At 44.1% G+C, this 18,094-nt stretch overlaps 1 protein-coding gene across 2 annotated transcripts in view; it reads right to left on the bottom strand.

Annotated features, from left to right (window-relative positions):
* The window catches only part of cfap61 (cilia and flagella associated protein 61), a 227,752-nt gene that overhangs the window by 40,313 nt on the left and 169,345 nt on the right, over positions 1 to 18,094 (bottom strand). For both annotated transcript variants that reach the window (XM_067989400.1, XM_067989401.1), the window contains one exon: positions 4,570 to 4,775. In XM_067989400.1, coding sequence (XP_067845501.1) covers positions 4,570 to 4,775 — 206 coding nt within the window. The remainder of the gene's footprint in view (positions 1 to 4,569; positions 4,776 to 18,094) is intronic.

Below are 18,094 nucleotides of genomic sequence, written 5' to 3'. Positions count from 1 at the left end.
TCAGGAGGTGAGTCGCTCACCGCAGAATACCCAGTCTCTCACCTGCTCTTGTAGTCACAGTATTTATGTGGCTGGACCAGTTAAGTTTCTGGTCAATGGTGACCCCCAGGATGTTGGTGGTGGGGGATTCAATGATGGTAATGCCATTGAATGTCAAGGTGAAGTGGTTAGATTCTCTTGTTGGAGATTGTCACTGTCTGGAACTTGTGTGGCACGAATGTTACTTGCCACTTATCAGCCCGAGCCTGGATGTTGTCCAGGTCTTGCTGCATGCGAGCACGGACTGCTTCATTAACTTAGGGGTTGCAAATGGAACTGAACACTGTGCAATCATTAGCGAACATCCCCATTTCTGACCTTATGATGGAGGGAAGGTCATTGATGAAGCAGCTGAAGAACTCCTGCAGCAATGTCCTGGGGCTGAGTTGATTGTCCTCCAACAACCACTACCATTTTCTTTTGAGCTAGGTATGACTCCAACCACTGGAGAGTTTTCCCCCTGATTCCCATTGACTTCAATTTTACTAGGGCTCCTTGGTGCCACACTCGGTCAAATGTTGCCTTGATGTCAAGGGCAGTCACTCTCATCTCACCTCTGTAATTCAGCATTTTTGTCCATATTTGGACCAAGGCTGTAATGAGGACTGGAGCTGAGTGGTCCTGGCGGAACCCAAACTGAGCATCGGTGAGCAGGTTATTGGTGAGTAAGTGCAGCTTGATAGCTCTGTCGACGACATCTTCCATCACTTTGCTGATGATTGAGAGTAGACTGATGGGGCAGTAATTGGTCGGATTGGATTTGTCCTGCATTTTGTGGACAGGACATACCTGGGCAATTTTCCACATTGTCGGGTAGATGCCAGTGTTGTAGCTGTACTGGAACAGTTTGGATAGAGGCGTGGCTAGTTCTGGAGCACAAATCTTCAGCACGACAGCCGGGATGTTGTCGGGGCTCATATCCTTTGTTGTATCCATTACACTCAGCCGTTTCTTGATATCACGTGGAGTGAATCAAATTGGCTGAAGACTGGCTTCTGTGATGGTGGGGATATCGGGAGTAGGCCGAAATGGATCATCCACTCGGCACTTCTGGCTGAAGATGGTTGCAAACGCTTCAGACTCTGCCATCATTGATGATGGGGATGTTTACAGAACGTCCTCCTCCCGTTAGTTGTTTAATTGTCCACCACCATTCACAACTCGATGTTGAAAACTGATTTAAGATACTTCAGCATGGTTGAAGATACTCTGCTCAAAATTTTAGTTCGGACCAGTAAGAACTTGATCAAAACATGTAAACCACACAATGCACCAGAGGAGGAAAATATAAGCGTCCTCTCTTTGTGTATACATGTGTATTAAGCCTTCTTTTCCTCACTGAAAATCTTAGAATAAATGGAAATCTTTCATGCGACCTTTAATATTTTTGGAACCACTGAGTTTTCTTTCATCTTTATCAAGTAGTCCTCAAATTTAAAAAAATTAACAGCTTCTGCCAAATGCCCGTTAACAAAGGAGAGCACATGGAACATATGATAAACGACATTCCACTTAGCTCAGAGCATAAACACCATTACACCCCACCAAGGCAATCAATATGCTAAACTTGGAACCAAACTCTTTCAAGGATCAAAAAATGATGGAAATACATAGCAAGCCCCACAGCATCTGAACAGAGAGAAGATAGATTAATGTTTCAGGTACAGACCCTTCATCGTAAAGGTCTGTACCTAAATCATTAATCTATCTTTCCCCTTTTCAAATACCAAAAGAGCTGCTGTGTATTTCCAGCATTTTCTGTTTTTATTTTGAGACATTTTTCAACAAGTCCAGGTTTTTTGTTTCATCACAAGAGAATAAGGCACAAATTCTATCAACGTCTTCTCACTAAAGAGGTGTAAGGTCAAATAGTAATAATGGACTCTGCTGCTACTGAGGAAAAGTAGAATGGCAGGCCATTCAACATACTTGATTCGTGGTCTTGACCTTAGATCACCTTATATATCTTCAATTTCTCAGTACAGTACAGGCTATTGTTACTTATGTAGTAACTGAATTACTTTTTAAAAACTTTTCTACAATATAAATGCATCCTAGAACTAACATATTCTGGAACAATTCAGTCTCATTAAAATACTGATACGCATCTCAGGTCTGCACAAACAAAATATCTGGACAAAAATAAGTACAACCAGTACACAAATATTTTATAATTTGCCCATTTTTGTACGTGGTCTATCTGAAGTAGCAAAAACATACACATTTGAGCCAATGCTTTTAATGGTTCAAAAGACACTTTCATGCACTCATTATGCATTGGTAAAGTACAGAGGCATGTGGATAGAGCAGCATTTAATGTGAAAATAAATGGATCTAAGAGAGGTTTGCAGCTGTGCTGTAATCTATTTATGTATATGTTGTTTCTGAGATAGAAGCAACATAGTATTGAATCACACAAGTCTTTTCAGACAACTTAGCCATAAAAAGTAAATAGTGCTGCATTTAAATGAATGACAAACCTTCAAAATATGCAACAAAATGAAGAGGTAAGTAGATGAAACCTAACCTGATTTGCACCTGGGTGAAGGGCAATTGTAGAACTCTTTAAATATTAATTCTGCAAGTGTTTTCACACTACATTTAGGTTTTTAGCTGTACAAATGCAATGTGAAATTCCTAGTATAGATCCAGTGGATCTAAAGAGGCTCTAGATGTCCCTTTATATTTGTAGCTTCTGTAGCTCAGATTGTGGGAGAGTGGCATCTTTCTGCTGGCTTCTTGCATTTATTTTTCTGAAAACGGCTCCTTTAGCTGGATGGCAGAATCATAGACCCACATTTTCATGAGTCAACAATGCCATATGGATAAAGGAGACAGGCTTGTTTATGCTGTGGAGTGGGACAAGATAATAATTCCATCAAGGGCACCTCAGGGTCATGGTCTGGCAGTATCATATCAGCTTCAGTTTACCATTAGAAGCTGACTCAAGACCACATAATCCAGCATTCGTAATGACATCATATGTTATGATGTACACTGGAACTGTTATTTATGCTTACCATTTGGCACGAGCATGATCTTGGGTTGGTAGATGATAGCTCAATATGTGAAAGTAATGTGTAGTCAACCAGGTTATACTCACTACACCAAAGGAACATTGATAATGCAGTTTTGAGCTTCCAAGGAAGACAGAACATACAGTTGTGCAACCTGGCTGGCATGACTTTTGCAACACTTTTCAATAAGCCTTACTTATATTTGCTGGTTTGATAAAACAAAAATATAAGAAAGTATCTCCGAATATTATCCAACAAAAGCTTCTCAAACAATTGTTCTATATTTCCATGCCATTATTGACGTTTCTCAAATGCTAGGAGGCCTTTTGATCTAGACAGTATAATTTTAGCTAGATTGAAAATGTTATCGAACCCATATCACAATATTTCCTGCCCATGTCATTGCTGTGCTATAATCAGCTGACAGGAAAGACTGCAAGTTTTCCTTGCCATCTAAAACAGAGCCTTTCACTATTTGGCTGTGTGTACTTTTTCGTTGAAGCTATGAATTATGCTATATTCTCTTCAGTCTTCTGGTTCAACTCAAAGATATTTCTGGCTCACATTCTATTTGCGTAGAAACATTTACTTCTGTATCAAGTATTCAAGAGGATAGAAAAATTCAGTGTCCACTGTCATCTTTGTAGTAGCATATGATTTGGGAAAAAACATAAATTTTGCATATTTCAAAATGGCTGATGTCTAAAGTATCCAAATCTACTTCTTTCATAAAAATACATCTAATGGGTTAAATAGCCCATTCACAGATTTGCAAAACATGAGATACCGGTGTAAAATTCTTAACTCTACATAATACTAGTGGCTGAATACATGCTGAGTCATCATCAACCAACCCAAGATCAAACCTGTTCCAAAAGGTAGGTATAAATAGCAGCTCCTCTGTAATTGTGATGTTATTACGGACACTAGATTATGTGATCTTGAGAAGGTGCTTTATATGCAAACAACTACATGATAAAGGGGTAAGCTAAGGATCGTTCCAATATGTCTGAGTTGTGGGCTAACATCCCCTGAAGTTCTACCCCCCCCCCGCCCCGCCGTAAAGAGGGCTACGGCAGAAGGAAATCAAATTTTGAAAACTTTTTTGGGCCGGCCCATCTTTTGATTACAGGAAACGTGCCCAATTTTACTCTTGTCCCTGCACAAGAGCCATCACAACTATACAAGAGTCAGTACATATAATCAGCCTTTAACACCATAAGAAAGAATACTTTTTTTTATTCGTTCATGGGATGCGGGCGTCGCTGGCAAAGCCAGCATTTATTGCCCATCCCTAATTGCCCTTGAGAAGGTGGTGGTGAGCCACCTTCTTGAACCGCTGCAATCTGTGTGGTGAAGATTCTCCCACAGTGTTGTTGGGTAGGGAGTTCCAGGATTTTGACCCAGCGATGATGAAGGAACGGCGATATATTTCCAAGTCGGGATGATGTGTGACTCGGAGGGAAAGTGCAGGTGGTGATATACAGCCATACAATACCTATTTCTACCTTACCTGTACAAATCTGAGATCAACCCCTCGTCAAAGCGAGAACACAAATTATTAAGGAGACGCTCATGCTGTCCATACAAGCACATATAGTTGGAAAGTGGTAAAGGCGTCAATGATAGACAAGTGATGGATTCTACCAAACTGTATTGGTTCAAATGGATTTCGAAGTAGTTCCCAGTTTTTACACTTCCTGTGATTATCTCACGTCCCTATAAAAATGAAAGAAAATAATCAATACAGCCCATTCTTGATCACTGAATTATACACTTGAAATTGATTTTCTGGAAGGCGTTCAAGAATGTGACATACATCAGAGAGTTAATTTTAACCCCACGAACGGGTGGGTTGGGGGAGGGTGGGAAGGTAAAAATTGTAAAAAAAGTAAAACCCAACACCAATCCGCCTCCAACGAGCCCATTACCGGTTTTAACAGAGGTGGGAGACCTACCCGCTCTCAGGAGGCGAGTCGGTCAGTAAAATCTTTTAAGGAGGTTGCGGGCCTCCATTTCAACAGGTTTTTTATCTTTAACTCCTGGGGGCCGGGTTTCCCGGGCCTTCTGGTTCACGCCACAAGACTGCAGATAAGTGCCTTTATTGCACTGGTTGTGGGCCAGGAGGAGCAGGAGTGTTTCCTCCAGGGCCAACAAGCCTACCTGCCACGATCGGCCAACCCCCTCCCCATGTCTGACCCCCCCCCCCCCCGCCACGAGCTCTGACCCCTTCTCACGATCTCCGACTCTCCTCACGATCTCCGACCCCCCTAACGATCTCCAACTCCCCGATGTCCGACCTGTCCATGACTGAGCACCTGATGACACCCTACAATGACCACCAACCCCACGATGACAACCTTCCGATGAACGACCTCTCCCCCGATGATCCCCAACCCCTCCTGATGACTCTTGACCCCCACTCCATGACTGATCCCTAGATGACTCCGATCCCCCAACCCTGACCCCCCCCCCCCCCATCTAAGACTTACCTGCTAGCATCCGCTCCCTGGCTCCTCCCCTGTCTGACTGACAACCAGCCTGTCAATCTGGTTGGCCTGTCGGGTGGGAAACCGACAGAAAAAAAATGAAAGACGTCCTTACGTCAAGATTGTAAGGATGTCTGGAAAACCCGTACTTCTGGGTTTCCAGTCAGGAATTCCACCCTCCTCCACTCTTCCCGGCTCCCCGTTAAAATTTACTCCCAGGTGTCAGGGTATAATTTCTTGCCCAGTGGGCCGCTGCATATCTGATCCCATATGAACCGATGTATGGGCGAACATGTGACAAGATAAAAGAATGTGAACAAACTCCCAATGTAAAGGGCAGTATAAAAGGCCAAGGCTCCTACATTTGAACTGTCAGATGTAAATGCACTTTGGACAAATTTTCAGCAGTAACTATGTCTAATTGTTTCCCAGCTGATCATGCCCCATGTTTGGGTCCACTGGATTTCTTAATTTACTGGGTCCATCCAATTAATGGAGGCTAGTAATAATCACCTTTAAGAACCTCAATAAGCATGAAATGAAGCCCTTAGTCACTAAAAGTGACTGCTCAGCAATACCACTGCCAGAGCTGAATGGAAAACAGTAATGTCCTTTAGGGAAGAAAACCTGTCGTCCTTACCCAGTCTGGCCTATATGTGACTCCAGACCCACAGCAATGTGGTTGATTCTTAACTGTCCTCTGATATGGCCTAGCAAGCCACTCAGTTATACAATCCTGCTACAAAAAGTTATAATGAGAATAAAACCGGATGGACCACCTGGCATCGGACCACTAGGCACCGGACACGACAAAGGCAAAGGCAAAGGCAAACCAAGCCTAGTCGACCCTGCAAAGTCCTCTTCACTAACATCTGGGGACTTGTGCCAAAATTGGGAAAGCTGTCCCCCAGAATAATCAAGCAACAGCCTGACATCGCCACACTCACAGAATCATACCTTTCAGCCAATGTCCCAGACTCCTCCATCACCATCCCTGGGTATGTCCCATCCCACCGGCAGGACAGACCCACCAGTGGTGGCGGCACAGTGGTATACAGTCAGGAGGGAGTGACCCTGGGAGTCCTCAACAGTGACCCCGGACCCCATGAAGTCTCATGGCATCAGGTCAAACATGGGCAAGGAAACCTCCTGCTGATTACCACCTACTGCTCTCCCTCAGCTGGTGAATCAGTACTCCTCCATATTGAGCATCACTTGGAGGAAGCACTGAGGGTAGCAAGGGCACAGAATGTACTCTGGGTGGTGGACTTCAGTATCCATCACCAAGAGTGGCTCGGTAGCACCACTACTGACTGAGCTGGCCGAGTCCTGAAGGACATAGTTGCCAGACTGGGTCTGCGGCAAATGGTGAGAGAACCAACACAAGGGAAAAACCTACTTGACCCCGTCCTCGCCAAACCACATCAGTATTGGTAGGAGTGACCACCGCACAGTCCTTGTGGAGATGAAGTCCCGTCTTCACACTGACAACACCGTCCATCATGTTGTGTGGCACTATCACCATGATAAATGGGATAGATTCAGAACAGATCTAGCAGCGCAAAACTGGGCAGCCATGTGGGCCATCAGCACCAGCAGAATTGTATATCAGGCCAGGATATACCATGGCCTGGCATATCCCTCACTCTACTATTACCAACACGCCAGGGGATCAATGCAGGTTCAATAAGGAGTGTAGAAGAGCATGCCAGGAGCAGCACCAGGTGTACCGAAAAATGAGGTGCCAACCTGGTGAAGCTACAACACAGGACTACATGCATGCTAATCAGCGGATGCAGCATGCTATAGACAGAGCTAAGTGATCCCACAACTAACGAATCAGATCAAAGCTTTGCAGTCCTGCCATATCCAGTCATGAATGGTGGTGGACGATTAAACAACTAACGGGAGGAGGAGGCTCCGTAAATATCCCCAACCTCAATGATGGCAGAACCCAGCACGTTAGTGCAAAAGACAAAGCTGAAGCGTTTGCAACCAACTTCAGCCGGAAGTGCCAAGTGGATGATCCATCTCGGCCTCCTCCCGAGATCCCCACCATCACAGAAGCCAGTCTTCGACCAATTCAATTCATTCAATACAATATCAAGAAACAACTGAGTGCACTGGATACGGCAAAGGCTATGGGCCCCGACAACATCCTGGTTGTAGTGCTGAAGACTTGTGTTCCAAAACTAGCTGTGCCTCCAGCCAAGCTTTTCCAGTACAGCTACAATGCTGGCATCTACCCGACACTGCGGAAAATTGCCCAGGTATGTCCTGTCCACAAAAAGCAGGACAAATCCAATCCGGCCAATTACTGTCCCAACAGCCTACTCTCAATCATCAGCAAAGTGGTGGAAGGTGTCGTCGACAATGCTATCAAGCGGCACTTATTCACCAATAACCTGCTCACTGATGCGCAGTTCCACCGGGATCACATGGCCCCAGCTGTCATTACAGCCTTGGTCCAAACATGGTGTATTTGGATTTTGAGAAGGCCTTTGATAAAGTCCCACATAAGAGGTTAGTGTGCAAAATTAAAGCACATGGGATTGGGGGTAATATACTGGCATGGATTGCAAATTGGTTAACAGACAGGAAACAGAGAGTAGGAATAAATGGATCTTTTTCAGGGTGGCAGGCGGTGACTACTGGGGTACCGCAGGGATCAGTGCTTGGGCCCCAGCTATTCACAATATATATCAATGATTTGGATGAGGGAACCAAATGTGATATTTCCAAGTTTGTTGACGACACAAAATTAGGCGTGATTGTGAGTTGTGAGGAGGATGCAAAGAGGCTTCAAGGCGATTTAGACAAGTTGAGTGAGTGGGCAAATACATGGCAGATGCAGTATAACGTGGATAAATGTGAAGTTATCCACTTCGGAAGGAAAAACAGAAAGCAGAGTATGATTTAAATGGTGATAGATTGAGAAATGTTGATGTACAAAGGTGGTCATGATGTGGAGATGCCGGTGATGGACTGGGGTTGACAATTGTAAACAATTTTACAACACCAAGTTATAGTCCAACAAATTTATTTTAAATTAAATTCCACAAGCTTTCGGAGGCTTCCTCCTTCGTCGGGCGGATGGTGGAAATGATATTTTCGAATCCTTCGCATTTGAAAAACATAGAACAATGCCTGGTGATTACTGCCCGTTGCCAAGGCAATCACAGTGAGCAGACAGAAAGGTGTCATCTAAAAGGCCACTGAATATACAACCCCCCAAAAAAGAGAGAGAGAGAGAGAAGGAAGACAGTCAATGACCCGTTATATTAAAAACAGATAACATTTGTTCGCTGGTGGGGTTACGTGTAGTGTGACATGAACCCAAGATCCCGGTTGAGGCCGTCCTCATGGGTGCGGAACTTGGCTATTAATTTCTGCTCGACGATTTTGCGTTGTCGTGTGTCTCGAAGGCCGCCTTGGAGTATGCTTACCCGAAGGTCGGTGGCTGAATGTCCATGACTGCTGAAGTGTTCCCCGACAGGGAGAGAACCCTCCTGTTTGGCGATTGTTGCGCGGTGTCCGTTCATCCGTTGTCGCAGCGTCTGCATGGTCTCGCCAATGTACCATGCTCTGGGGCATCCTTTCCTGCAACGTATGAGGTAGACAATGTTGGCCGAGTCACAGGAGTATGAACCATGCACCTGGTGGGTGGTGTCCTCTCGTGTGATGGTGGTATCTGTGTCGATGATCTGGCATGTCTTGCAGAGGTTACCGTGGCAGGGTTGTGTGGTGTCGTGGACGCTGTTCTCCTGAAAGCTGGGTAATTTGCTGCGAATGATGGTTTGTTTGAGGTTGGGTGGCTGTTTAAAGGCGAGTAGTGGAGGTGTGGGGATGGCCAAAGCGAGGTGTTCGTCATCATTGATGACATGTTGAAGGCTACTCCTCAGAATCAGTTTCTTTCTTGGACACACGAATCTCCATCAAAGACGGGCACCTCAGCACCTCACTCTACCGCAAGCCCACGGACAACCTCACGATGCTCCACTTTTCCAGCTTCCACCCTAACCACGTCAAAGAGGCCATCCCCTATGGACAGGCCCTGCGAATACACAGGGTCTGCTCAGACGAGGAGGAACGCGATGGACACCTACAGACGCTGAAAGACGCCCTAGTAAGAACAGGATATGATGCTCGACTCATCGATCGACAGTTCCGACGGGCCACAGCGAAAAATCGCGTAGACCTCCTCAGAAGACTAACACGGGATGCAACCAACAGAGTACCCTTTGTCGTCCAGTACTTCCCCGGAGCGGAGAAACTACGCCATGTTCTCCGCAGCCTTCAACATGTCATCAATGATGACGAACACCTCGCTTTGGCCATCCCCACACCTCCACTACTCGCCTTTAAACAGCCACCCAACCTCAAACAAACCATCGTTCGCAGCAAATTACCCAGCTTTCAGGAGAACAGCGTCCACGACACCACACAACCCTGCCACGGTAACCTCTGCAAGACATGCCAGATCATCGACACAGATACCACCATCACACGAGAGGACACCACCCACCAGGTGCACGGTTCATACTCCTGTGACTCGGCCAACGTTGTCTACCTCATACGTTGCAGGAAAGGATGCCCCAGAGCATGGTACATTGGCGAGACCATGCAGACGCTGCGACAACGGATGAACGGACACCGCGCAACAATCGCCAAACAGGAGGGTTCTCTCCCTGTCGGGGAACACTTCAGCAGTCATGGACATTCAGCCACCGACCTTCGGGTAAGCATACTCCAAGGCGGCCTTCAAGACACACGACAACGCAAAATCGTCGAGCAGAAATTAATAGCCAAGTTCCGCACCCATGAGGACGGCCTCAACCGGGATCTTGGGTTCATGTCACACTACACGTAACCCCACCAGCGAACAAATGTTATCTGTTTTTAATATAACGGGTCACTGACTGTCTTCCTTCTCTCTCTCTCTCTCTCTCATTTTTTTTTTTGGGGGGTTGTATATTCAGTGGCCTTTTAGATGACACCTTTCTGTCTGCTCACTGTGATTGCCTTGGCAACGGGCAGTAATCACCAGGCATTGTTCTATGTTTTTCAAATGCGAAGGATTCGAAAATATCATTTCCACCATCCGCCCGACGAAGGAGGAAGCCTCCGAAAGCTTGTGGAATTTAATTTAAAATAAATTTGTTGGACTATAACTTGGTGTTGTAAAATTGTTTACAGATGTACAAAGGGACCTGGGTGTCCTTGTACACCAGTCACTGAAAGCAAACATGCAGGTGCAGCAAGCAGTCAGGAAGGCAAATGGTATGTTGGGGGTAATATTCTGGCATGGGTGGAGGATTGGTTATCCAACAGGAAGCAGAGAGTTGGGATAAATGGTTCATTCTCGGACTGGCAACCAGTAGCCAGTGGTGTTCCGCAGGGGTTGGGGCTGGGTCCCCAACTCTTTACAATCTATATTAACGATTTGGAGGAGGGGACCGAGTGTAACATATCAAAGTTTGCAGATGATACAAAGATGGGAGGGAAAGTAGAGAGTGAGGAGGGCATAAAAAACCTACAAGGGGATATAGACAGGCTGGGTGAGTGGGCGGAGATTTGGCAGATGCAATACAATATTGGAAAATGTGAGGTTATGCACTTTGGCAGGAAAAATCAGAGAGCAAGTTATTATCTTAATGGCGAGAAACTGGAAAGCACTGCAGCACAAAGGGATCTGGGGGTCCTAGTGCAAGAAAATCAAAATGTTAGTATGCAGGTACAGCAGGTGATCAGGAAGGCCAACGGAATGTTGGCTTTTATTGCTAGGGGGATAGAATATAAAAACAGGGAGGTATTGTTGCAGTTATATAAGGTATTGGTGAGACCGCACCTGGAATACTGCATACAGTTTTGGTCTCCATACTTAAGAAAAGACATACTTGCTTTCGAGGCAGTACAAAGAAGGTTCACTCGGTTAATCCCGGGGATGAGGGGGCGGACATATGAGGAGAGGTTGAGTAGATTGGGACTCTACTCATTGGAGTTCAGAAGAATGAGAGGCGATCTTATTGAAACATATAAGATTGTGAAGGGGCTTGATCGGGTGGATACGGTAAGGATGTTCCCAAGGATGGGTGAAACTAGAACGAGGGGGCATAATCTTAGAATAAGGGGCTGCTCTTTCAAAACTGAGATGAGGAGAAACTTCTTCACTCAGAGGGTAGTAGGTCTGTGGAATTTGCTGCCCCAGGAAGCTGTGGAAGCTACATCATTAAATAAATTTAAAACAGAAATAGACAGTTTCCTAGAAGTAAAGGGAATTCGGGGTTACGGGGAGCAGGCAGGAAATTGGCTATGACTTTAGATTTGAGGTTAGGTTCAGATCAGCCATGATCTTATTGAATGGCGGAGCAGGCTCGAGGGGCTGATTGGCCTACTCCTGCTCCTATTTCTTATGTTCTTATGTACATTGCAAGAGGATTTGAGTACTGGAGCAAGGATGTCTTACTGCAGTTATACAGGGCCTTGATGAGTCCACCCCTGGAGTATTGTGTACAGTTTTGGTCTCCTTATCTAAGAAAGGATATACTTGCCATAGAGGGAGTGCAGCGAAGGTTCACCAGACTGATTGCTGGGATGGCAGGGCTGTCATATGAGGAGAGGTTGGTTCGACTCGGGCTGTATTCACTCGAGTTTAGAAGAATGAGAGGGGATCTCAATGAAACATATATGATTCTGACAGGGCTAGACAGACTGGATGCAGGGAGGATGTTTCCCCTGGCTGGGGTGGGGGGGGGGGTCTTGAACGAGGGGTCACGGTCTCAGGATATGGGGTCGGACATTTAGGACTGAGATGAGGAGAAATTTCTTCACTCAGAAGGTGGTGAACCTGTGAAAATCTCTACCACAGAAGGCTGTGGAGGCCAAGTCACTGAATATATTTAAGAAAGAGATAGATAGATAGATTTCTCATCACAAATGGCATCAAGGGGTATGGGGAGAGAGCGGGAATATGGTAATTGAGATAGAGGAGCAGCCATGATCATACTGAATGGCGAAGCAGGCTCGAAGGGCCGAATGGCCTAATCCTGCTCTTATTTTCTATATTTCTATGGATAAAAGAGCTGAATTCCAGAGGTAAGGTGAGAGTGACTGCCCTTGCAAGGCAGCATTTGACCAAGTGTGGCATCAAGGAGCACTAGTAAAATTGAAGTCAGTGGGAAACAGGGGAAAACTCTCCAGTGGCTGGAGTCATACCTAGCACAAAGGAAGATGGTAGTCGTTGTTGGAGGCCAATCATCTCAGCCCCAGGAAATTGCTGCAGGAGTTCCTCAGGGCAGTGTTCTCGGCCCAACCATCTTTAGCTGCTTCATCAATGGTCTTCCATCCAGCATAAGGTCGGAAGTGGGGATGAATGCTGATAATTGCACAGTGTTCAGTTCCATTCGCAACCCCTCAAATAACGAAGCAGCCCGTGCCCGCATGCAGCAAGACCTGGACCACATCCAGGCTTGTGCTCATAAGTGGCAAGTAACATTCGCACCACACAAGTGCCAGGCAATAACCATCTCCAACAAGAGAGTGTCTAACCTCCTCCCCTTGACATTCAACGGCATTACCATCGCCGAATCCCCCACCATCAACATCCTGGGGGTCACCATTGACCAGAAACTTAACTGGACCAGCCACATAAATACTGTGACTACAATAGCAGGTCAGAGGCTGGGTATTCTGTGGCGAGTGACTCACCTCCTGACTCCCCGAAGCCTTTTCACCATCTACAAGGCACAAGTGTGATGGAATACTCTCCACTTACCTGGATGAGTGCAGCTCCAACAACACTCAAGAAGCTCGACACCACCCAGAGCAAAGCAGCCCGCTTGATTGGCACCCCATCCACCACTTTAATCATTCACTCCCTCCACCACTGGCACACCGTGGCTGCAGTGTGTACCATCCACAAGGTGCACTGCAGCAACTCGCCAAGGTTTCTTCGACAGCACCTCCCAAACCACCTAAAAGGACAAGGGCAGTAGGCACATGGGAACACCATCACCTGCACGTTCCCCTCCAAGTCACACATCATCCTGACTTGGAAATATATTGCTGTTTCTTCATCGTCGCAGGGTCAAAATCCGCGAACCCCCTACCTAACAGCACTGTGGGAGTACCTTCACCACACGGACTGCGGCCGTTCAAGAAGGCAGCTCACCACTACTTTCTGAAGGGCAATTAGGGATGGGCATTAAATGCTGGCCTTGCCAGCAACGCCGACAACCCATGAATACATAAAAAAAACATAACTAAACAAAATCCAAGAAAGTCTTGTTTTACTGAATGTTTAGATTTTGTGGTGGAGGAGATCACTGGTAGGAAGGGCTCCTAATTTGGAATTGGTATTGATCTCTCAAACCAAGAATCAGAAGAGAGGCTTTACTGGAGGTTACTAGAATTAAGAATATTAGAATTAAAAGGACTTAGCATAAGATCAGGTGAGATAACCACCAATGAAAAGATTATATTCAACTCCCAAACCACAAGAAGAGAACATTGAAGGAGTTGAAAGCAGTTGAGTTGAGGATTGTAGACCTCTTCAGTATAGAAAACCCAGAGGATATTGCAGTGAACGTGCAATGTAGAAGTCACTACCATTGAATCTGTTAAGTTCCAACCCAAAGTATGCTATCTTCTCATACAGCATGTATGTAATGCGAAATGCCACATAATATTAATATAAAAGTTAAATCCTACCAATGCAGGTGTCCAGACACATTATACTATGTTACATTCACTATCAATAAACTGATTTCATTCTCTGTTGATGTGATACTGAGGGTCTTGTCAAGTAGTTCTAATGGATACTATCTGTCCACAAGTTATCTTGGACTATCTGGAGTGAAAGCATGCATAACACACCTCATGAACAGAACAGGAGCACGGAGATTCAAGCATCTGTACCTACAACATGTGATATATCACCACTCCATGATCACTTAACTGACTGAGGATATTATACAACCTGTGATTGGAAAGATTGGATTTAGGTTGCAGGTACTTTAGACTTCAGTTGCATGTAGAGGAGCAGGTAACTGAAGGTTCTGAAGACATGTATCTTGAGCACCAAGGTATAAAGACAACAAAGTGTTGTTTCACAATATATTAGGTTGCAGATTGGACACTTTCCAAAGTTCAATAGCTAACATATATGCTACGTCGGGAAACAGGATGACTGCATTGGAATCCACTGTGCATGGATTGACAGGCAATATGCTGGCTACAGCAGAATCCTCAGAAAAGTGTGGTTACAGCAACAAGAGGCTGAAACGCACTCGGCTCTAATTATAGCTATATTGGATACGGGTCAACTCTCTAAAGCAGCTCTGAGGATCAGACTGGCTAACATTGGAAAGGTATTGCGGTCATAACTAAGAAAAGGTTTGGCAGAAGTGAGGGACATTATTTAGTCTCGTCTCATCCAGATTAACAATAGCAATCTGTATCTGCAAAAGGCTGCAACATGACACACAGGATGCTGGATCTCAGTCAGAGATCTCTCCGAATACAGAGTCACAAATATATCCTTTAATGTCAACCCTCCATGTCTGATTACATTGTCTCGAAAGGAACAGCTCAAATTGCCCAGCATCAAAGAGTGCTGCTGATCTCTCCAACCTTTTCATATATCAAATTGTACAGCCATCTTTGGATGACCCCTTCCTTCATACTGCTTCTATAATTTTGTTTGATAATGCTCCTGTGAAGCACCATGGGATGTTTTACTTCATTAAAGGTGCTATATAAATTCAAGTTGTTGTTGTTATAGGGGAAATCATAAAGATCACAAACAAGTGGATGTACTCAATGAGTAGTGATGTAGTGCAGAGATGTCATGCAGTAAAGCACCAAAATACAGTTGAGAGGGTTGGAATCATATTGACATTGTTCTAGGTAAATTATACTGCATTGGATCTGTGTACTTTGCTACTAATGCTTCAACAGAGAAGAAGAATGTCATCCCTTGGTATTGTGAAGATGGAACTGTTAGTAACCATGGGTAGGGCAGTTGGAATCATTGTCGACCTTTCCAAATCTGGCACCATCATTTGGCACTGTTTAGTCATATCTCTGAGTCTGAGGTTTGAAAATTAACTGCTCCTCAGAGATCTAAGAAATTGTAGCATTGGACATATGTCTTTTCTCAGGAAAAGACCAATCCTGACTCCTCTCCTTCATTGTCAGAGTACCATGTACTCCTGCTCTTCCTCTGACAAGATAAATGCAAGCACAATTGCAATGAGATTATCCACTCTGTTGCAAACAGATTTTAGTCCATTGTCACTATTAAAATCTGGGCTACACTTGACATAGTGCAGATTGCACAGAAGTACAAGAAAATGGTATCTTGTAATTATCAGCTTCCTAACAATTAACTATGTTGTTGTTTTAAGTCTGCTGGCATTAAGCAACTACATAGCATTACATAGAATTACATAGAATTTACAGCACAAGAACAGGCCATTCAGCCCAACTGGTCTATGCAAGTGTTTATTCTCCACATGAGCCTTCTCCCACTCCTCTTTATCTAACCCTGCAGCAACCCTTCTATTCTTTTCTCCCTCATGTGCTTGTCTAGCTTTTCCTTAAATGTATCTATGCTATTCGCCTCAACTACACCTTGTGGTAACGAGTTCCACATTCTTACCACTCTTTGGGTAAAGAAGTTTCTCCTGAATTCCCTATTGGATTCATTGGTGACTATGTTATATTTTTGGTCTCCCTCACAAGTGGAAACATTTTCTCTACGTCTACCTTATCAAACCCCTTCATTATCTTAAAGACCTCTACAGGGTCACCCCTCAGCCTTCTCTTTTCTAGAGACAAGAGTCCCAGCCCGTTCAGTCTTTCCTGATAAGTATAACCTCTCTCTTCTGGTGTCATCCTTGTAAATCTTTTTCGTACCTTCTCCTCTATATCCTTTTTATAACATGACGACCAGAACTGTGCACAGTACTCTAAGTGTGGTTTAACCAGGGTTTGGTTAACATGACTTCTATGATTTTCAGAATGAACCCCAGTGTTCTGTTTGCTTTTTTTTTAAAATGGCCTTATTAACCTGTGTTGCTACTTTTGGTGATTTGTGTATCTGTACCCCTAGATCCCTTTGCTCCACTACCCCATTTAGACTCTTATTTTCCAAGCAGTATACGGTCTCCTTATTCTTCCTACCAAAATGTAACACCTCACACTTACCAATGTTGAAATTCGTCTGCCAATCACATAACCATTCTGCTGGTTTATTAATGTTCTCTTGTATTTTGTCGCAGTCTTCCTCAGTATTAATTATACCCCCTAATTTGAAGTTGTCCACAAATTTTTAAATTGTAGTTCCAGTTTCCGAGTCCAAATCGTTTATGTAAATTATGAACAACAGTGATCCCAGCACCAATCCTGTGAACACCACTTCCCACTTTTTGCGAGTCTGAGTACCTACCCTTAACCCATACTCTCTGTATTCTGTTCTGTAACCAGCTTGCTATCCATTCTGCTACTTGTCCCCTGAATCCACATGCTCTGACCATAGTCATGAATCTACCTTATTGAAGGCCTTTTGAAAATCCAAATATATTGCATTTACTACAGTACCCTCGTCTACTCTTTCTGTTATTTCTTCAAAGAATTCAATAGGGTTGGTCAGGCATGACCTTCCCTTTTCAAATCTGTGCTGGCTATTCTTAGTTATATTTCTGGTTTCCACATATTTTTCTATTACAGCTTTCAGTAAAGATTCCATTATTTTTCCTACCACCGATGTTAAGCTAACTGGTCTATAGTTCCCTGGACTTGTTCTATCTCCCTTTTTAAATATAGGTATAACATTAGCTGTCCACCAGTCCTCTGGCACTATTCCCTTTTCTAATGAATTTTTATATATATGTAATAGTGTGTCTGCTATCTCTTCCCTAGCTTCTTTTAAAATACGTGGATGCAATCCATCTGGAGCAGGGGTCTTATCCTCTCTAAGTTTGATTAGTTTATCAATTATCTCCACCCTTTCTATTTTTAATGTCTATATATCTTTTTGGATGTCTTATTCTAAAGTCATGAGCACCTTGTTAGTCTCCCTGGTAAATAGTGAAGCCAAGTAATTGTTCAATATTTCTGCCATTTTGCAGTCATTACCTGTAAGTTTATCTTGTGCATCGCTTAATGGCCCTATCTCTATCCTGATTTTTCTTTTGTTATTTATGCGTCAGTAGAATACTTTACTATTTCTTTTTATATTCCTTGATAATTTAATTTTGTAGTTCCTCTTTGCCTTCACAATTGATTTTTTGACTTCTTTCCTAACCTCTTTGTATTCCCTTTTGTTATCCTTTCCTTTGTTTTCTATGTACTTAGTGTATGCCTTTTTCTTTAGTTTCAATTTTGCCCTTATGTCTTTATTCATCCATGGTGTCTCATTATTAGCTAGTTTGTTCAATTAATGCAGAGTTAAAATATCAGAAAATGTAACTTATCATTAATAGTGGCAAAACAGACATTAATGCTAGATCTGCTGTTTTCCGATTGGCACTAGGCTGGTATTATAAT

This window comes from Heptranchias perlo, chromosome 8 (genome assembly GCF_035084215.1).
Source record: "Heptranchias perlo isolate sHepPer1 chromosome 8, sHepPer1.hap1, whole genome shotgun sequence".
Classification (NCBI taxonomy): Eukaryota; Metazoa; Chordata; class Chondrichthyes; order Hexanchiformes; family Hexanchidae; genus Heptranchias; species Heptranchias perlo.
This window is presented reverse-complemented; position numbering and strand designations above follow the sequence as displayed.